This window comes from Dermacentor andersoni, chromosome 3 (genome assembly GCF_023375885.2).
Source record: "Dermacentor andersoni chromosome 3, qqDerAnde1_hic_scaffold, whole genome shotgun sequence".
Taxonomy (NCBI): domain Eukaryota; kingdom Metazoa; phylum Arthropoda; class Arachnida; order Ixodida; family Ixodidae; genus Dermacentor; species Dermacentor andersoni.
Genome location: NC_092816.1, coordinates 232,869,418 through 232,891,102, shown reverse-complemented (window position 1 = coordinate 232,891,102; position 21,685 = coordinate 232,869,418). Strand labels below are relative to the sequence as shown.

The window sequence follows — 21,685 nt, the reverse complement described above, 5'->3', positions numbered from 1 at the left end:
GTGAGCACTTGGCGGTTATATTGCCTAGTGCGCATTTCTAAACTTTTCTCAATCGTCGTAGCCTCTCAGGAACTCAGCTACGGTCTTCGGTAGGTTTCGGGTTAGTCCGGCGAAAAGTTCTTGCTTTACGCCTCGCATCAAGAAACGCACTTTTTTCTCTTCGGACATTTCCGGGTCGGCGTGCCAGAAAAGACGGGTCATCTCTTCTGTGAAGATGGCGGTGGTCTCATTGGGTAGTTGGCTTCGGGCTTCCAGCAGAACTTCGGCCCTTTCTTTTCGGACAACGCTCATGAAAGTCCTCTGGAAGTTACTGCGGAACAGGTCCCATGTTGCAAGGATGGACTCCCAGTTCTCGAACCAATTTAGTCCTCGCGGTCTCTTCCAAGGAGAAGTACACATGTCGTAGCTTATCCTCATAGGTCCAGTTGTTGAAGGTCGAGATCCTTTCGAAGGTTTCGAGCCAGGTTTCCGGATCCTCCGACGTAGCTCCGCGGAAGGTAGGGGGCTCTCTGGGTTGTTGAAGTACGATGGGTGACATTGAGGCTGCCATTGTGGTTGTCTTGGCCACAATCTTCTTGGTCTTCTCAGGTAGAAGTTCGTGCTACGGGGGCAGCTGTTGTAGACGACGGCTTGCTCGATGGTCCGGGACTACGCATGCTCTCTTTGCGGTCCGGGCTTGGACCACAGCTTGTCGGGGGCGTCCGGTACATGGACGAAAAGCACCTCCACCAGAAGACAGGCTACACTAAAGAACAACGATAGCGGCGAACACAGTAGGCGATCGTCGAAAATCTGATCAAAGGGTCAAGCGCGTCGGCTTTTATGCATCAATCGTCGAATGTTCTAGACTAATCGCTGGGACCCGCGTGTCTTCCACAAAGTTCTACACTATTCGTGGCGCGCATACATGCAATCAGATTACACAAGGTTCGGTGACAGACAGTGGATGGAACCATCGATAACATTCCAGAAACTTCCTATACATGCAGGCGCGTCCTGCGCTGTGCGATAACATTTGTTAGGCGGTGAAACGTATCGCCGGATAAAGACAAACAAGTACACGTGTCAATACCCCTGTCTTGATTTTGTCTTGTCTTGATTTCGAGGTGGGGGTTGAGGTATATTTCAAAGGGCTGGACTATGGTTGCCAGAATGACAAAAGTGATGCTTAAATATAGACATGAATTTATTCTGGATGCATTCAGCAACAATAATATTAAACATTTATTTCCATTGATACATGTTGATGGAATGGTCGAGAACAATAATGACAATCCACTTTAGTAGTTTCCCGCCCCCTGTCCATATGCTTACTAGAATCTATCCAGAGTAGTGCCTCGTCATATGTGCTTCTTACCCATTTGTCCTATCCTTTGTGCAGTGTTAACTTCGAAGTGTATAAACTTGCCCACGTCAACACCGTAGTAGAGTAGCGCCACTCGTTTTATTCGTAGTAACTATAGCTGTGGTACCAGCATCACAGAAATTAAACAAAATATTTCCTTAAATTCAGTCGAGCTACAATGCACCACTGCGTCTTGACCTTCTTTGCATAAATATTTTCACAACACAAGCCCTTGTTCTTTACCACTGGAATAGCCATTTCATTAACCTGCATTGCCTCATGTCATGGTATGTTGGAATGACCTTCCTGAGCACGCTGTGTTTATTTCACATCACCAGATTTCTCATGAAAAGCTGTACAAGCACTCTTCCTGCTTATGTTGATTCTTTCTTGATACCTTTTGTTTTTTACTTAATTGCTTCCTGGCTGCCTAAATGTCCCACTTGATTACTATGATGCCACCAATTTTCATTAGTTCTTACAGCCTGTAAATACCAAATAATGTTCCTTTCTTTTGTATGTTGGTTGCCCTCTGCGTTTTGTACTCCTCATTTGTGCCCTCCACTTACCGAGTTCCACACAGAGGCCTGTAAGGTATGTTAAATATGTATAAAATAGGTATTATAAAGTAGCTGAGCTCACTCAATGATGTAATTTCTTTACATGAAAAGCCAATCACCAGCATTGCCAAATCCATTTCTAATGTAATGGGGTTGACATACAAGCTGCACAGGCCTCTTCGACCGTTTTGCACCAGTCGTTTCCATCTTGTGATTGCAAGTTTGCTCATTTAATCACATCACCTAGTTCTCTGCCATCCCCGATCGCACTTGCCTTCCCATGGCACCCACCCTGCAACTATAATAGACCACTGGTACTTACCTGCACTATGCATTACGTGGCCTGCCCAGCTCCATTTCTCTTCCTTATCTGCAACTAGAATATCAGCTACCCCCATTTTCTCTCTAATCCACACCACTGTCTTCCTGTCTCTTATCGTTACACCTAACCTTTTTCATTCCACTGCTCACTGCACTTTCAAGCTTCCTTGATAACCTCCACACTTCTGCCCCATATGTTAGTACTGGGAGATTGCAATGATTGTACACTTTTCTTTTCAAGGGTAGCGATAAGCTGCCAGGCATGACTTGATAATGCATTCCGTATGCACTTCAACACATTTTTATTCTTCTGTAAATTATCTTCACATATGCACTGTGAAGTGGCAACTAAGGCTCACTGAATAGCCCAGTCTGTGTGCTGTACAGGCACAACATTCTCTGCATGTAGCCATGCAGTGGTGGCAAGCTAAGGACCCTTCAAGTCCAAGCAGCGAAGAGCACAGCTCCCGCACATTATGTATTGACAGTGACGCACCACCAACTACCAGACTTCAAGAAACAAGTGGAAGGTGAACCTTGTCAAAGCAAAGGCCTCCTTCAAACCACCAATGTCAAGGAATCCAAAAATAAAAGCTCTTCACATTGCAGTATTAAGCACCTATGGTGAGCCAGCCTGCCTGCCACGAAAACTGGTTAAGAGTGCAAACAAATTTTGTGCGGCCAGTGATAGGAAGAATGATCTTTGTTTATGTAGACACTTGTAGCACACAATTCGTACCTATTCCCGTGAAGTGCATGAATGCAACCTCTACAATTGAATGCTTATACAGCGTTTTCAACCAGCTTGGCATACCTCTCACTATTGTTTCTGATAATAGAATGTAGTTCAATGGCCAAGGCTTTGGCAATTTTGTCGAGCAGTAGATCAGGATGCACTTGCACACAGATACGTTTCACACCCAGTTAAATGGCTTAACCAAAAGCACCATACAAACAAATGAAATTAAATCAAATTTATTTCACATACACAGTGATGTTAAAAAGCACCTGAAGAAAGTGAGTGAAAGAACTATATGTTAGGTTTGCTCCTAAGCTTGCCAGACTACCTGGAGTGCCTGATGAGTGGACCCCACCACTTGATGTGGCTGTTTGCATCGTCCATAGCTATGGCGTTGGCAATGAATGGGATGCATTGGCTGTGAAATCCATGAAAGGAGCGAGAATGGCACCAGTGGAAACACCTGGGGGTCTCATCTATCATCATGCAGACCAAATCCATCCAAGAAGGGGAGTGACATTTTCCAGAGACCACAGAGACCGTGACAGGATGGTTAAGTACAGTCCCTTGCAGGAAACCACCATAGTTTTTTGGCTTCTAGCGCGAAGTGAAACACGGACACAGAAAGGAGCAGACAGGACGACAGGCAGACAGGCAGCAGGTGTCCGTGTTTCACTTCGCGCTAGAAGCCAAAAACCATGTTACCGTACCAACTCGCCCAACTGTCTATCCTTTTGCAAACCACCATAGCTCTGCAACCTGTGAAACGATGCCAGACAACCCCACCAGAATAACCCCAACACACACAACAGCAAGGACACAGCGAATTTCGAGAGAACACACCAGTTCTCTTATGGAACTCAACTTGAAAACAAAAACAGATACATCAAATGTAAGCCCTCTCGTCATTCTGGGGCAGCGCTTCCTTTTTGCACACCAGCAATAAAGGCGCCGTCTGAGTTTGCCCAGCTACATCACTTGACAGGCACAACATGCTGTGTGTAGCCACAGTGTAACAAAAACAATGTCTATGTTTACAAAATGCTTATGCCATAATACCAGAAACGCCTGCACGAAGTCCATATTTATCTAGCAATTTAGATACTTCTTGGAAGCATGCAGCAAATAATAATAGAGAAATTGCATTTGCTTGCATGAAATTTTTGCTTGACTAGTATTTTTCCACTTTCCAACTAGAATCTGAGTATTTCATGAGATATTGTCATATGATTCCTCTACAGCTTGATCATGCAGTGCCTTTATGACTGCTGGAAACTTTACTGAACCGAATGCTTCTTCATAATCTACGAAGAACCATATGCAGAAGGTTTGATTATGATAAATTATAAAGCGGCACTCAAACACTTTTCCAACTAATCACAGAATAACATCACTATTAAATTACGTGGCCTCGCAAACATTATGTCACAAAAGCTTTTTGAATCCTTTCAACACAAGCCAAGTTAGGCATAGTTACTGAACCGATGAGCAGCTATCTCTCGCCTTTAATTTCCTCTAGCGCACTGAAACCTGCACAGGGGAGACGAGGGCGCAAGGGGGCAATGCCACACTGGCCCCGCCCGAAGGATGGATGTCTTGGCAGCAAGACAGCTCGTGGTGGCACGCCGTGGTATCTGCACTTGCGGCCTGGCTAGAGGGGAGATATGCACACGCTCTTCAGTGCATGCTTCTCTCCTGTAGCCCAGCCGTGTCACGCTATGCATCTAATCTCAGCAGCCACACACAGCAGGCACAGCGATGTACTACAACTGTTGTGTGTACACTGGCAGTGCAAAGATGAACTTTTTTTTGTCTTATTGAGATCGCAGACATATATCTCTTTTTGTTCATTTAACTCAAATCAGCCATCATTGCGTTACTGAAAATGTTCATTACTGAAAAAAATCAGCCAACAGCTGTAGTGGGCTACGCTGCAAGATGACATTAAGAAGCAAAGAGCAAGTGATTTTTCACTGGTTTTGACATAAGATTGTAAATTTCTTGCTGCATATAGTGCAATAACCTTTGGCTCATAAGTTCACAGAAGCCTCGTTAACAGATCAGGAACATTTTCTTAATATGTTCCAAAATTGTTTCAGGGCCCCTTTAAATCGTTAATTGGAATGACTAGTGCTCTCACTTGCCTTTCCAGCAAGGCAGCTAGTACTCACCTTGATCTGATGGATGTAGCACATAAGAAACAAGAGCTGATATAGATATCATGAGGCAATGTAACCCTTGAATTCGTTGCTGTTCCAATATATATATTTTTTCTTTAATGGCATCTAGCTAGCTTTTCGAAAGAAACCCGAGATGCGATTGCCCTGAAATGAGACACGAACAGACTCAAAACTGGGGATCTAGGATGGCACCAGAATTGCAGTTGAAGCAATCGTTTATCAGAGGTTGTAACACAATACACAGGTAGGCCAAACGTGACAAGAAACTTTGTCCAGAAGCCATCAGCTGCACATACACCCTGCGAAGGTATAGAGACGCTTGAAGCACATCCACGATAGCATATACGTATGCAAGGTTCCTTTCATTGCCTTAGCAGTAATTCATACTCCATAATCCACAATGCTACCCATTCTCCCTGAAATATCTTGTGGTATACTAATCACAGAAAAGCTGCCTGAAATAGTTGAACAACAAACTTCATTGTGATCGATCATCCCCTACATTACAGAACTTGAGATCACTGTTTCTTTCCTTCTTTTTTTTAATTATAAACTCTCTGTGTCAACTGTGTCGCATTCTCTGTGACAATTATGCCAGCAAAGTTGGTGCTACAAAGCCACTGTCATAGACTTCCAACTTCTACCAGATGTAGTAAAATGAAAAGTCAGGTGGATGGTTGTGGTGGTAGTGATGTTCCCGCAGGTGCGGTTAGCCTGGCACACATAGCCGGCAATTGTTCCACCTGAGCCTCCTATGAGTGTCACTATATTATGTGTCACCAGGCGTCGAAGAGCCCCATGTCTCGCATGAAGTCAGGTGGACTTGTTGCTCTTGGGGCACTGAATCCGCAGCACAGGCACCCCAGATTAAAGTTGCTATGAGATACCACAAAACCTAATTTGTTTAACAGCCTGCTTATACATTGCCCGAAGATGACCATAGTTATCACACTCTGACAGCTCGTACGACATGAGGGCCAAATGTAACTCTACTCGAGCACAGCTCCCAAGCTATGTTTTTATGCCACAACAAAAAAACACAAAGCACAGAAAAATTGAATCACTCTCACTAAGCATATTACAATCATGCTTGAAAAACATTTTGTCATCTGCGGAACTTGGTTAATATAAACATGTTTTCGCCACATGCTTTCATCCTCACAACATCTAACTTGCTTTGTGCCCAAATTTTACAGCAGAACTAGAGCAGCATACTATTAATTGCATAGGTAATTAATAGGTTATTAAACAAAAAAATTCAATTATTTGTCATATTATTTAGTTCAATAATTGGTTAACAGTTTATTGAGTGACAGGGCTGCATTCACCAGCATGAAGTCTATGACGCCTTCACATGAAAGCATGTAAACTTAAACTAAATAAAAACGAAGAAGCTATACAATACAACACGAAAATGTCATCAATGTACTAACACTGCTAATAGCAAGAATTACAAAGTTAAAAGGAAACTTACGCTCAGGGCTAACTTTGGATTTCGCTATTCAAATACATGTAAAACAGAAATGCTCTTATAAGACAACTGGTGGACCGAATTGAATAAATTTTGTTGCATTTGAGAGCGAGAGTTACATTCTAGCAAATATAGCAAGCCGAATTTTTTTATTTAGAACCTCATACATTGACAAGAATTTCTAAGTATCAGTAAGTTTAAAAGAAATCAGAGCATTAAGGTTGCAAATCATAACTCTGCACAAAAAAACAGGTATAACAGTTTCGTAAACTGCATCCGTTTGAAAATCTAAGGTACCAGTGGCACCCAAAAAATAATGGAAGAAAGAATAGTCTAGAGGTATTTGACAACTCAAATAACGCCAGAAGAAGCAAAGAAAACCTTGGGAGCTATGCAAAGGGGGAAGGCAGCTGGGGAGGATCAGGTAACAGCAGATTTGTTGAAGGGTGGTGGGAAGATTGTTCTAAAAAAATTGGCTACCCTGTATACACAATGCCTCATGACCTCGAGCGTACCAAAATCTTGGAAGAATGCCAACATAATCCTAATCCATAAGAAAGGGGACACCAAAGACTTCAAAAATTATAGACCGATCAGCTTACTGTCCGTTGCCTACAAAGTATTTACTAAGGTAATTGCAAATAGAATCAGGAACACCTTACACTTCTGTCAACCAAAGGACCAAGCAGGATTTCGTAAAGGCTGTTCAACAATAGACCATATTCACACTATCAATCATGTGATAGAGAAATGTGTGGAATATACCCAACCCTTATATATAGCTTTCATTGATTACGAGAAAGCGTTTGATTCAGCCGAAACCTCAGTAGTCATGCAGGCATTACGGAATAAGGGTGTAGACGAGCCGTATGTAAAAATAGTGACAGATATCTATAGCGGCTCCTCAGCCACCACAGTCCTTCATAAAGGAAGCAACAAAATTCGAATAAAGAAAGGCATCAGGCAGGGAGATACGATCTCTCCAATGCTATTCACAGCATGTTTACAGGAGGTATTCAGTGACCTGGATTGGGAAGAATTGGGGATAAGCGTTAGTGGAGAATACCTTAGTAACTTGCGATTCGCTGATATGACCTTGCTTAGTAACTCAGGGGACCAATTGCAATGCATGCTCACTGACCTAGACAGGCAAAGCAGAATAGTGGCCCTAAAAATTAATCTGAAGAAAACTAAAGTAATGTTTAACAGTCAGAACAGCAGTTTACGATAGGTAGGGAGGCACTGCAAGTGGAAAGGGAATAAGTATACTTAGAGTAGGTAGTGACCACGAATCCAGATCATGAGACTGAAATAATCAGAAGAATAAGAATGGGCTGGGGTGCGTTTGGCAGGCATTCTCAGATCCTGAACAGCAGGTTGCCATTATCCCTCAAGAGAAAAATGTATAACAGCTGTGTCTTACCAGTGCTCACGTATGGGGCGGAAACCTGGAGGCTTACGAAAAGGTTATACTTAAATTTAGGACGACCCAAGGAGCTATGGAAAGGAGAATGATGGGTGTAATGTTAAGGGATAAGAAAAGAGCAGATTGGGTGATGCCAGATCATCGTGAAATGGTGGGATTAAATAGCGACTCTCGCATAACCGACTAAGCTAGCGGGTATGTGGCCAGGAAAATGCTAATGAGAACAAAGTGCGAAGAGTGTTCTCAGCTGTTGCTTCAAGCAAAAGACTCGCGCTTCCTTCTGGAAGAGTCATGCCTTACCAACCACATGGATAGAGGTGGCCTACTTTACCCATCTCAGATACTAAAAGACTTCGTCGCTGCGATGGAAGATGCCTTTACGCATTTTTTAAGCTTTAACAAGTCGAAAGCTCCCAGCATCATGGACTTTATTTCCTGCCAGTCAATAAATAAGCTGGACATGGTTGGCTGTGCGCAACATTGCATATAAATCGCCAACCAAGTGATACGGTTTTTTGTCATCACGAAGTTGCACTTCCTTGTCGCAGGAGAGAATGCATGAAGAAAAAATGAAGTACCTCAAGCTGAGGCGCACTACATAGCTGCATAACTGCAAAATTTATATCAGGAAGATATAAGCAAGACAAAGCATTTATCACATTGTGTGCCCAGAAATATCTGCATATCTGAACAGAACTTACCATTCGACAAATTACTATTGTTTGCACTGCACCTGCACAACAGCTTTTAACACCTACTTCCACTCTGTCTTTACAACTGATAACTCTGTAACCCCTCTTTTTGATTCCGAACTATACCCTCCAATCGACGATATATCACTGTTTCCTGAGGGTGTACTTAAGTTAATTCTAAACTTAGACACCAAGAAGTCGTGTGGTCCTGATGGTATCCCGACTGCTTTTCTCGTTCGGTACTCTTTTTGGTGCAGCAGATATCTAAGAATTATCTTTAAAAAATCTCTCTCAACTGCCACCCTTCCTCCCTTGTTGAAACTTGCTTCAATTCTTCCCTTATTTAAGTCAGGTAACGTTCAATTGTTATCTAATTATAGGCCAATCTCCTTAATAGCACACTTATGTAAATTACTCGATCAGATTATCTTTAAACATATTATGGAATTTCTCAAAACTAAAAAATTTTATGCGCTTTACAGCATGGTTTTAGACGTGGCCTTAGCACTGAAACACAACTGACAGAATTCGTTCACGACATCAGCAGCTATTTAGACATAGGTGACCAGATTGATGCTATTTTTATAGACTTTGCAAAGGCCTTCGACACTGTCTCACACCCTAAACTTATGCACAAGCTATTTGCTATACTAAAAAATGCATCTTTGGTTGGCTGGATATTATACTTTTTTTCCCAGCATTCGCAATATGTATGTTTCAACTCTACGAACTCACCCTTGATGCCTGTTTCATCAGGCGTTCCCCAATGCTCAGTACTGGGTCCTCTTTTATTCCTGCTTTATATTAACGATCTCCCCCTACACACCTCAGTTAAAATACGCCTTCTTTAAAGATTATTGCATTTTATATCATACAATTAAATCTCTTACTGATCATGTTGTCCTTAACATATATTTTGCTGACTTCTGTAACTGGTCCAAAGCATGGCAAATGAATATCAACTTTTTCAAAACTGTCTCCATGTCCTTTACACGATGCTCATGTCCTTCCTTCTTTGCCTATGGCTTTAATAATATTACTTTAAATAGGGTTTTCAAATTCAAATATTTAGGTATCCTACTAACACACGATTTGTCATGGTCGAAACACATTGATGTCACCTGTAACAAGGTCCTTAAAAGACTAGGTAACTTACATCGGATGCTTCGTCTAGCTCCTCAAGAAACTAAACTTCTTACTTATATAAACCTCATTCACCCCATCCTCGAATATGGCTGCATTGTATGGAATCCATACAACGCAGCCAATGAAGTCAAAACAACTAGAATCAGTGCAAAAAAAGGCAGTGCATTTTGTTTGCAGGAGATATGACAAAGAATTTTCGCCATCTAACTCTCTTACCCTACTTGATCATACTTCTCTTACAGAGGGTTGCAAACGTGAGTGACTAAAATTTCTTCACACGTTAATCAATTCTCCTCGCCTCTCCTCTGTAGATAACTATTTGACTTTTTCCAAACCCTCATGTACGAGGGGTCACCATGCTCTAAATATCTCAACCCTTTCTGCCCGCACTGATTCCATTAAATACAGTTTCTTTACATCAACAATTGAAGTCTGGAATTCATTACTGGGCAACATCCGTTCACTACCACTGAAACAATTCACGCAAGCTTGTTTATGAATGTTTGTATGTTTGGCGTTCATTTCACTCCTGCAATAGCCTCATTGAGGCTGCAATATAAATAAATAAATAAAATAGTCAGTGGAATGTCCCCATAGGAGACAAGATTTGACAGCTTTTCGTGTTGCTTCTTAAAACGGAGTTTCAAGGGGAGGTCACTGCTGGTCAACTTCGTAACTTTATAACCTCGGCCTATAGCATCTGTCAGACATTTCGCCACAAGGAATGGTGAGATGGCTCTCCCTGTTTTTTCCAGTTTTTTACTGTGATTCACATGATAGCGGGGAAACATCTCTGCTTGGTTCCTCAAAAATTCGAAAACTTTGGTGCACCCCCTTTTCTGGGGGCGATCAAGGAGTAGGGGCACAGCACTAGCCATAAGTGAGCATGTGCTTTTCAGCAGTAATGCCAGCCACCCACTGTGGAGCACCCCAAGGGGATGCTGCAGGGCCTGCAAGAACAGGTCCTGTAAACGCCAGCTGTAGGTCACCACTATAACTGAATACTACGACGTAACCAAGGTTGGCTACTCACACAAGGTCAACCCTTCCTACCTGGACGATCACAAGTAACACAGAAGTGAGTAGAAGGCAGGAAAGATGGAAGGTGAGAGAGAAAGACCAAGATTGGAGAGGAGGACAGAAAAAGGCAACTACCAATTGCCTCTGGGTGGGTCAGCCCTGGGGTGATGTTTACTTGAAGCCGAGGCCAAAGAGGTGTGTTACCTCCACCAAGCTCAAACCCCAGGATCCCCCTTTTCCTCGAACATGGCTTAGCTGCGCAGAGTTAGACGCAGGAGGGTCCTATCCTCATGTGCTCAGATATGTGCTGTTTCTTCCTGCCCTTGCTATTTCTTTTATATAGAAATGACATTGTCTCCGTAATTACTCCTGGAACTCAGATTAGGTTATTTGCAGATGATGTCTTATTTCGTGAAATCAGAGGTGCACACGATCAGGTTGAGTTGAATTCTAATCTCATTAATGTATCTAAGTGGTGCACAGATTTTGGCATGACTGTTAACACCGATAAAACTGTTTATCTTTGTGTAACGCTTAAGAAAACTCCTCTAAAATATATTTATAATCTGACATCTCTTCCTCTGAAACAGGTTACCAGGTACAAGTACCTACGAGTGACAATCACTAATAACCTCTCTTGGAATCTGCACATTGATAACATTTGCTCTTCAGCTTTCCGCAAACTTTGTTACTTAAGAAAAACTTCGTAATTCTCCTCCTAATGTCAAACTTCTTGACTATTTCACATTCATTCGACCTAAGCTTGAATGTAGCTCTATTGTTTGGGATCCTTATACTAAGCTTAACATTAAGAAGTTGGAAAGGATTCAGTGAAAAGCTGTCAGGTTTATCTATTCCAAATTCAAGTATACTGATTCTCCTTCTGAGCTCATGAAAGCTAACAACATTGAGCTACTTGAATCGAGAAGAAAAAAATGTCGTTTGAATTTTTAAAACTTACTTCTTAACGGTAAAAATGGCTATTGATCAGACACAGTTTCTTTTCCCTTTGGCCACAAGACCTACGCGACATTACCAAACACACTTTCTAACCCCTTACTTTGCCAGAAGAGACATTTATAAGTTTTCCTTTTTTCTGCGTTCTGTGTCCGACTGGAATAGCCTAACAGAACCTTATGATGCACTGTATGACTAGATGATTATGTCTTTTTGTGTTCTTTCCTCTGGTACTATCATGTTTCTTTTCTTGTTGTTGTTCTCCTTTTGTGTAAAATAGGTATTCTGTACATTGTATTGCCCGTCCTGCTTGGGCCAGATTGGTCTGCAGTATGTATGTATTAAATAAATAAATAAATAAATAAATAAATAAATATGTGGCGTCGCAACACACCAAACACCTGCTGACGCAGATGCCCTAGTGGGTTAGTTTGTACTTTGTCTTGAACTTCTGGAAGAAGGTAGCCAATGGCACCTTCTACTATGCATTTAATTTTTATTTGTCTCGATTGAAGGTCAGGTCTTAGCAGAGAACAGATTCCACATTTTGAAGCATGAAGAAGGTTGTGCAGGCTTCTTTTGCTCTGCTAGCTGCGCTGTAAATTTTCCTTTTTGCGATGCTTTTCCATTTTCGTTGTTTTTGTGAACAGGGTACTTATATGGGCACTGAAACTTCAGTTTCGTCGTTTTACTAGTCGGTAATAAGATTTATAATTGCTAAACAAAGATTTTATATTTCCAGATTCACTTAAAGTGAAACTAACATGAAAATAAAAGCTCAAATGGTGTCAATCAAGCCAATCTTCTTGAGTTCGATGACATGGTTCTGTCTTCCCTGCATGTATTGGTCCTAGGTGTACAGTGCTCACGGAATGAAACGCGTCAATTTAGGGTTAAGTAATGCGCATACTTTCGCTTCAACCGGCTGCAGTTCGTGTCACATCGACGTAATTCTGGCACGTACACTTACATCGGAGTCCTCGTCACCTTTGGTGACCAAATTCCTAGCGACATGACATTGTGCGCTCGCGTACTTTGCACATATGTAGGGTTGTACTAAATGCTCCGTGTCCTATTTCAATCCGTGAGCACTTACATATACCTGCTTCCATGTAATAAAACTTTCAATTGACAGACAGCACAATCCCATTCTGTCTCCTTTCATTCTAGTCCTGTTTTTGCACTGCGTTTTCAAATTTGACTGCCCGCCATCTTTCGACACATTACAACTAGTGCCCCCAATGGTATATGGTATGGCTGCATGAGCCGCCTCCTTGCAAATGACGAGCTCTTGTTTCAACAACAAGCAGCCATGGGGTTCAATGCTGTTGTGGTGAATGTTGACCGTAAAAGACCTCTTGTGTCAACATGTGTGATAGAATGATGGCACAGGTTGGGTGTGCCACCAGCACCAAACTCTACAGCGCCATCGAATCCAAACATAAAGAATGTGATATGCAAGACACCTCCTAATGAAAACATGCCTGTGGTTATAGTGCCAGCATCGCGAAATGTGGGGACAGCGAGATTGACATCATATCTGCTCTTTTTCTGTATCAGTTTTGACTTTAGCGAGCCAGAGAAGGGTGAAATAATTGTTCACATGGTGCTCTTAAAGGCTTCATTATTTAATATTTATTTGCTAGGCTACATAATGTGAAATACGGGCTTCAACTTGCTTGAATTCATTAACTACCTGGAATAGAAAATTAAAGAGATAATGTAAGTGTGTTCTTTACATGCTACATATTACTCTTCATTTAGAGGCTACCAATTTAGACATGCACATTTTTAAAACGATATAAGTATACTTAATTTATAAAAAGTCAAACTGTTTCCACAGCCTTTACATAAGTACGTCTTTTATCACACTGTAGTCTTTTCTTGTTTTTCTTAAAATTACACTGCACATCCATGAGGATAGATATAGCTTGTTCAGCTTGCGCTACAACAAAATAAGACTGCACATCCATCACAGGAAATTTGCCCAGACTGGAAGTATGCAATAATAAATTATTCTAACAACCATACAATGTTACACAATTAAGTGAATTATGTTAAAATGTGAACAAAGTGCAAACACATAAGTGATTGAAAGGAGAGGGTCATGGTTAAAAAAGGCACTATATGTAGATCGGAGAAAAATGCTTTTCACTCATACATCATAGGTACACGTCATGGGGAGAAGGTCCACTGCCCATCCCATTAATCCACCCGTGTGCAGTGTTTATGCATGTATATAACAAGCTGCTAAGTCAGCATGCAGAAGGGAACTACTGCAGCCATCTGTGAATATCCCAGCCCCTGTGTATCTATGCATGTCCATTGCTGAACTTTTCAGTTACTTCATTTGGAAGAATTAAATGAGGAGAAAAAGAAAACAAAACAATCAGGGCTTCTTGGTAAATAACCTTTGTATTGTTTGCTTTAAGAAAATTAATGGTGAGCAAGGATAGACACATGCCAGCAAATAAAGTACTCACGATACGGCTCGGCAGGCAGTACTAGTTCTAGTAGTGCTGCTACATAAAGGCCACAGAGTGTAGTCATATTATATGATGTAATTCACACTTCACAGAAAACTCAAAATTACTCTGGCACACCTTGCACATGAAACCTTCATCTTTGAGTGGAAAATTATTGCAACATACATGTGCTGTTGAGACCATAATCAACATATTTTTTGTTTGTCCAAGACCTCTGTGATATCTGCTGTCGAGAATACCTCTGTCATATGCAACCAGCTGATTTTCTATGGAACATAAGCTATTAACCAGCATGCATTTATGTCATACTAGATAAAATTTTCATCACAATTCCATATAAATTCACAGGCAATGAGGCCGAAGTAAGCATAGGACAATAAGCTGTGGTTGATATATAAATGTAGAAAATAATGAATAGGGGAATGAAAGTGGACAAAAAGACCTTGTCTCCAGTAGGGACTGAACCCACAACCTTAATACTTCATGTATACATTGCACAACTATATATGTTCAAATGTATAGATAGGTGAACTGAATGGGTTAAAACAAAAACAGATTTTAAAGTATGGCTCATTTCATGCTATGAATTTATTCAATTAAATGAAATACATGCTATATTTATCTATTTTCTATGCATCTATACTTCTATAAATCTTTATTTTCTGAACACTAGTGGATGTGCATTAATGCTAAGAAGAATACCGCATGCATCTCGATGCATAATATATATATATATATATATGTATATATATATATATATATATATATATATATATGTGTGTGTGTGTGTGTGTGTGTGTGTGTGTGTGTGTGTGTGTGTGTGTGTGTGTGTGTGTGCATTTTAATGCCCCAGACAGTTTATTTGTACAATTAAACCTTGGTTTCCTTTCTTCTTTAAATCGCATTTTAATTATGCACACAATAAAAGTACGAGAGAGATTACAATGCGTACAGCATCAGCGCAGCGTATGCACTGCCAGCGTTCGGATCTTCGCTCGTAAAGCAGGCTTTGCGGCACAACAGCCTCCGGAATGGCGCGCGGAAATGCGGCGCGCGACGCCCCGGAACTGCGCGTTGCCGCAAGCGAGGCCGCGATACGCGCGATCCGCACACCGGGCGCTCTTTGCAACTGTCTCGCACGAGGTTCATCGACCCAAAAGCGAACGTCGCGGATCCCCTGGCGCGCAACAGGCGTTTGCTGAAGGCCGAGGCATGTCCCGCGCGCACGCCTGTAGTTTACGGTGCGCTAGCTGCCAAACGAAGCGAGAAACGATAGATTTATAGGCAGCGTTTTCAGCCAGGCGGCATGACGCCAATCGCCTCTGCTGGGCCCCATATGTGCCGGGCCGACTCCCAAATTGTGCAATATGGTCACTAGTATCAAGCATCCCCGGACGCTCTGGGCAGCGCAGGCACTCTTCGCCTTTTTCATCTCAGTGCCAACCTCTAACAGAACGAGTTTTGCAACTCCTTGGGTGAAGCGATCGGAAGTATATCGCGCATATTTCGCTCGACCGCAACACAACTGCTGCGACGCGGCTGCAGCAGAGTAATCGGCAGCCGGCGCACCAGCTGCGTGCGTCGCAGCGGCAGAGCGCACATTACCTCTTTCTTCACAGTCCGCAGTAGTTTCTCCCTGTACTCGTTTTCGCTGAGCAGCGACGCCGACGTATCGTCGCTCTTGCTCCGGAAGACAGTCATGATGCGAGTCGGCGAGTCGCTCTTGGAGAATGCGGCCGGCGCTGACGCGAGGGCCATAACCTCTTCGAGTCTACCCTACTTAAAGACAGAAACAACAAATCGCGCGTGACTGCACGCACAACAATTCGTCTCGGCGACGGCAGCAACTAAGGTGGTCGAGGCCCGCTCTGCCACTCTGATTGATGCGGCGCTCCCTTCGGTTTCAGCGTTGGTTTCCCCGCAGGTTTCCCTACGGCCTAGGACCACTCTATGCCTAGGACATTAGGAAGCCCTAGATGCAACGAACTTTCCAATGTTTTTGAAGCAGAATGCTGTGTCCTGACCTATTGGTTATGTCATATCTCTAGTTTGTTCTACTTGTATGCCTGCTCAACACATTGGCCTGCTCAGTTGCATTACTAAACATTAAGGTGCGTGAAACACACTTTCACTTTGGTAATGTCGCCACCTACTAATTCTTTTTTTTTTGTATACGTTGACAACTTTTTTTGCTTTTGCCACGCAAATATTACGGTGGTTGTTTCTTTGTTGTCGTGAAACCTGGGTATCCCATGGGTAGCCCTATAACTTGTGCTTAAACGGCACTTTATCAACTCTGTAGCGGAGTATGTTTATAGCGCCTCCAAACGGCAAGCTTATGAAAAAGAGGATTACGTGGAGTTCGCAAAATAGGATAGGAGGAGTGTCGAAACTGGTAGGAAGCAAGGGGCGGTGTTTAAAAATGGCCGCGCACTTGGCCAACGGCAGGGTCAACGTCGCGCTGCTACGTGAGGCAGCAAGAAGAGAACTGATCGAATTGCTCGACAAATGCAATGGCACCAAGGTAAAAAAAAAAATATGAATGAAATTCCGTAGATGCGGGAGTGCACGAACAAATCTTCCATGCTTGTTGCTATCAAGGAAACTCAAAGTGCTGTCGGTGACTGCGTTTGATATCTCCAGCGTGAAAGCGAACAGTCAAGTTGTCATTGTCGGCTTCTTTTCATCGGTGTGCGCTCGTGTTTTCATTTACGCAGTCTAAGCTTTTACTATGCATCTGTTCCTAATGCGTTTAGACCAGTGAGACACTTCGATTATCTTCTTTCAAATTGTGACCATTTTGCCATTCATGTGCAAATAAAATTAACGGGGAAACCATGTTAACATTTGCTGTGCGACGTGTACTCTTTAAATGCTCGCATGGGACGATGAAGGCATCGTCACACTTATCGCGTGCTTGTTTAAACGTCTCGGGTACAAACCATGGGAAGACCATCGACTCTCTTCATATCCTGTTGTAGCACTTACTTGCCTTCTTGCAGTAGTATTGCAACTTCCTGTGTTTGTACCTCGGTTTTTCTTTGTGGTTGGAGTAGGCTGATAAAGCGCTACAAAATCTAAACTTTCATTGACGTTTGCTCTTAAGCGTGTACTGAATTCTGTAAATCACTTTGCAATTGGCAGTCGTTTCTTTCTGTAAATCAGGCGAATAGGTTATTCATAGCGAATAATTGCTTATCGGAAGGACGACATGCATTTTTAAACTTGGAATGTAGTGCTCTAACGCCATGAAAAAAAATGCAAGTGTACTGTGCCACAAAGTGTGTGTGTGATGCACGTCTGGCAAAAGGAACATACACTTTCCTGAAAAACTCCTGCCTGCGACAGGCCCTCTTGTAGGCCTCTTCGCAACCAAGGATAACAGTTAACTTTTTTTTTTCATTGCATTGGAAACAGTGGAAACAACTAAAATCAAGGAACACATTGAGACAAAGGAAAATTAAAACGAGAAAAGCTAAGCAAGTACATCCTTTCGGTGCTTTACTAGCTTAGTGCAGCGTTACATATTCAACGTGATTTACAGGCCATCGTGTGGGACGAGTCTCTGGCTGGGCCCTTCAGCCTTATTGCAGAGTTTGGTCTACTGCGGGTGAGTACTCTATGAATATAGCAAAGTCTATGGATATGATGCTATGGTCTCGAAAGCATGAAGCTGTTGGGGGCCAGGGTTATGAAATGAATCTAGGCCAACAAATGCACAGCCCTATTAAAACAGTAACTGGAAGGCAGTGGGAGGCATGGCTTGCAGACAGGAACAGGACAGCCAGCTGGCTCTCCTGGACCAAGCCTAGCGAGCCACTCAAGCCAGTGGGGCCCAGGACTAGGGGCTCCACCTATGTTAAGTTTCTTTTTTTTTGCCTTTTCTCAATAAAGTTATACTCTCTCTCTCACACTAACTGGATGGAAAGGCTGAAATGTAAAATTCAAATATTGTAAGCACTATTAACGCACTTCGTCGTTTTCATTTGTACATAGCCATCATCATCTTCCCTGTTCTTCTAGTTCTTTGCGCGTGAGCTGGGGCGTTGCCTTTTTTGAGAATAAACAGTGCTGGACAACTTGGTCGGTCTCGGTATTATAAAGTGGTGGAGGTACGTCAACACCCCGACGTCCTCTCGCGTTCCCGTCCTCCCTGCAGCTACGTTTCGGTCGCCGCCTGCGCCCGGCTACCCTTACAACGATGTACACTTCCAACCTCGGCTTTTCCGGCACCTCTAACCCTACCACACAGACGACCCCGCCTGCAGCGCCCTCTTGGACTGTGACGAGCCCTCAGCATGATCCCCCTTGCTGCCTGCTGTTGCTGCCTGCGCCCCAACCCCCACCTTCAACTTGCGCGAGGTCGTCAAGCAAGAGTTGACAGCGATGACTACACCCACGACGCCTCTTGCTCCGGTAGCGTGCCCCACACCTACCTACGCGGATGTTGCTTCGCTACCCACCGCTACCGTGACCTCCTTGCCTATTGACGTTTCCTATGACCATTTGGCTTCGATGGGAACCAGAGCACTTGCTGCGCCATCCTACCCTCAGTGGCGTCCACCTCGTCCGGTTTGTTGTTACTGTGGTATACGCGGCCATATAACTCGCTTCTACCGACGTCGCCAGCAGGATGAAAGGTGAGGCTATGCTGAGCACGAAAGAGACCGCACTCGCCGTCCAGACGCCTACTATCCCGGATTGTACTCATTCTCGCAACAGCGTTCTCCGTCTCCTCCAGCTGCTTCCAATCTGCCTCATAGTTCCCGTTCGGCTAGACGTTGTTCTCCTTCGCCTTACTGGCGCTCTACATCACCGCGTCGCCCTACTTCCCATCTTGTTGACCAGCACTCTGAAAACTAACTCTTGCAGTTTTTAGAGGGGAAACTGCTTCTTATCGATCTTCGAAAATTCTTCCTGTTCGCCCCGCCAATATGCTTTCTGTAACTATCGAAGGTGTTCCCGCGTCAGCTCTCATCGATACCGGTGCCGCCGTTTCTGTTCTTCGGAGTGATCTGTGTTCCCGGTTCCGGTAAGTAAAAACGCCTTATCTTGGGACCTATTTTGCGTGGTGCTAATAATGCATTCATTCACCCCGACGGACAGTGTACTGCTCGTGTTCTCATCAACGGCATACACCACCATATTCAGTTTCTCATCCTTCCAACATGTATCCATGAACTTATACTGGTTGGGACTTCCTACATTCTGCTTCAGCCGTCATTTCATGTAGAGAGGAAGTTGTCCATATCACGGATACAGCGCTTGCATCTGTTACAGACTCTTCACTTTCATGCGTGAACTTGGCCATCGCTGCAGACTAGATCCTGCGTCCTAGTCACGAAGACATAGACATAACATCCAGTCAGATCGCTGACGGAGACGCCCTAGTCGCCCCATCTTCCCGCTGTACTTCACGCGGAATTCTCATTGCCACCTGTCTCGTCCGGTTTTCACGTGGCTGTGCCCTTCTGTCTGCTTGCAACACGACCCCAGATCCAGTGATGCTGCCCAAAGGGATGACTGTGGCAACCCTCGCTGACACTCAACCTATCTTTACAGTCACGCTTTGCCCTTCATCGCCAGCACCAACCTCAGGTTTGGATGCTTCTCTCCCTCCTCCAGCCGTTCTTGGCTCTGACCTAACAGCCGCGCAGTCCGAAGCCTTACTGGTGGTCTTGGCAAAGCACAAAGCCTGTTTCGATAGCTGTTCCCCTATGTTGAGCCAAAATTCTGCGCCTACACACCGCATCGAAACAGACGGTTCCGCTATAATACGATGACGCCTCTATCGTGTATCGCCGTCCGAACACAAGATCATTGAACAACAGGTTGCTGACATGCTTGCGCAAAAGATAATACGATCTTCATCTAGCCCATGGTCTTCTCCCGTAGTTCTGGTAAAGAAAAAAGATGGCTCCGTTCACTTTTGCGTCGATTATCGAGCACTCAATAAGATCACATGCAAGGATGTATATCCAATACCTCGAATTGACGACGCTTTGGACACACTACAAGGGGCGGAGTATTTCTCCAGCATTGATCTTCGATCAGGATATTGACAAATTCCGATGAACGAGACTGACAAAGAAAAGACCGCATTCGCTACACCAGACGGACTTTACGAATTTAATGTGATGCCTTTTGGCCTTTGTAATGCTCCTGCCACATTTGAGCGCATGATAGACAACGTACTTGTGGTCTAAAATGGAAGACCTGCCTCTGTTATCTGGACGATATTGTCATCTTTTCGTCTGACTTCAGCCAACATCTTCATCGATTAGACAAAGTTCTCAAGTGCCTTGCAAATGCTGGTCTCCAGATCAATAAAAGAAGAATGGAAATTTGCAAGCAAGAGCATAAAAGTATTGGGCCACGTCGTCTCAAAAGATGGCATCCAGCCAGACCCCGAAAAGATTTGTGCTGTTCTCCAGTTTCCTCGCCCCCAGCAACAGAAAGATCTACGTAGTTTCCTCGGCTTGGCGTCATATTTTCGTCGATTTATACGCCACTTCGCTGCAATAGCAGCTCCTCTACACAAGCTACTGGTTACCGGCGCCTCTTTCACATGGACTAGCGACTGCGAGTCGGATTTTGAAGCTCTTAAGCGACATCTTACTTCCGGACTCCATACTGACGCAAGCGCACAAGGTATTGGTCAGTACTTCTGCAACGTAATGCAGCCTCTAAAGAGCAAGTCATAGCATATGCCAGCCGAGCACTTTCTCCAACTGAGTGGAACTACACCATTACAGAGCAAGAGTGCCTTGCTATCGTTTAGTCGATTCAGAAATTTCGCCCATACCTTTACGGCCGCCACTTCACCATCGTCACCGACCATCATGCTCTGTGTTAGCTGTCATCAATGAAAAACATGTCAGGACGCTTACGACACTGGATACTCCGCTTGCAGCAGTATAACTTTACAATAACGTACAAGTCTGGAAAAAGTCATCATGATGCAGACGCATTGTCTCGCTGCCAACTCTCGCTCTCTCCCGGTAACGTGCCGTCGTCTTCCCCACCGCGTCGTTCCGATGCTACGCCTGCTTCACACCAGCTCTCGATAACGCCCCTTGACCAAGTTACGCTTTCATCACGGTCTGATTTCGTGTCGCTTCAGCGGGCCGACTCTTACTGTCGAGCTCTCATGGATCGCCTTAGTGGGTTCGCCGAACCACCCGACAGCCGCTTGTGACGCCAACCTTGACAATTACGCCTTCAAGATGGTGTGCTACACCGTTACGTTTACCACCCAAGAGGTCATCGGTGGGTCCCAGTTCTACCTCACTGCCTTCGCCTGTGAGTATTAGAGGCACTTCATGATGACGTATCGGCTGGC

General features: G+C 43.7%; 2 protein-coding genes across 9 annotated transcripts in view; one reads left to right on the top strand and one right to left on the bottom strand.

Moving 5' to 3' along the window:
- The window catches only part of LOC126536038 (small G protein signaling modulator 1-like), a 258,900-nt gene extending 242,624 nt beyond the window's left edge, over nucleotides 1-16,276 (bottom strand). For all 3 annotated transcript variants that reach the window (XM_050182933.3, XM_050182941.3, XM_055072625.2), the window contains exon 1: nucleotides 15,949-16,276. In XM_050182933.3, coding sequence (XP_050038890.2) covers nucleotides 15,949-16,101 — 153 coding nt within the window. In that variant the 5' untranslated portion in view covers nucleotides 16,102-16,276. The remainder of the gene's footprint in view (nucleotides 1-15,948) is intronic.
- Nucleotides 16,277-16,724: 448 nt separating this feature from the next.
- The window catches only part of car (vacuolar protein sorting-associated protein 33A), a 217,046-nt gene continuing 212,085 nt past the window's right edge, over nucleotides 16,725-21,685 (top strand). For 2 of the 6 annotated variants that reach the window (XM_055072631.2, XM_072287439.1), the window contains exons 1-3: nucleotides 16,725-16,867; nucleotides 17,761-17,826; nucleotides 17,888-17,953. In XM_055072631.2, coding sequence (XP_054928606.2) covers nucleotides 16,766-16,867; nucleotides 17,761-17,826; nucleotides 17,888-17,953 — 234 coding nt within the window. In that variant the 5' untranslated portion in view covers nucleotides 16,725-16,765. Of the gene's footprint in view, nucleotides 16,868-17,760; nucleotides 17,827-17,887; nucleotides 17,954-21,685 lie in introns of those variants that run through there. The other 4 variants (XM_055072635.2, XM_055072642.2, XM_050182950.3 and 1 more) reach the window with 3 other exon arrangements.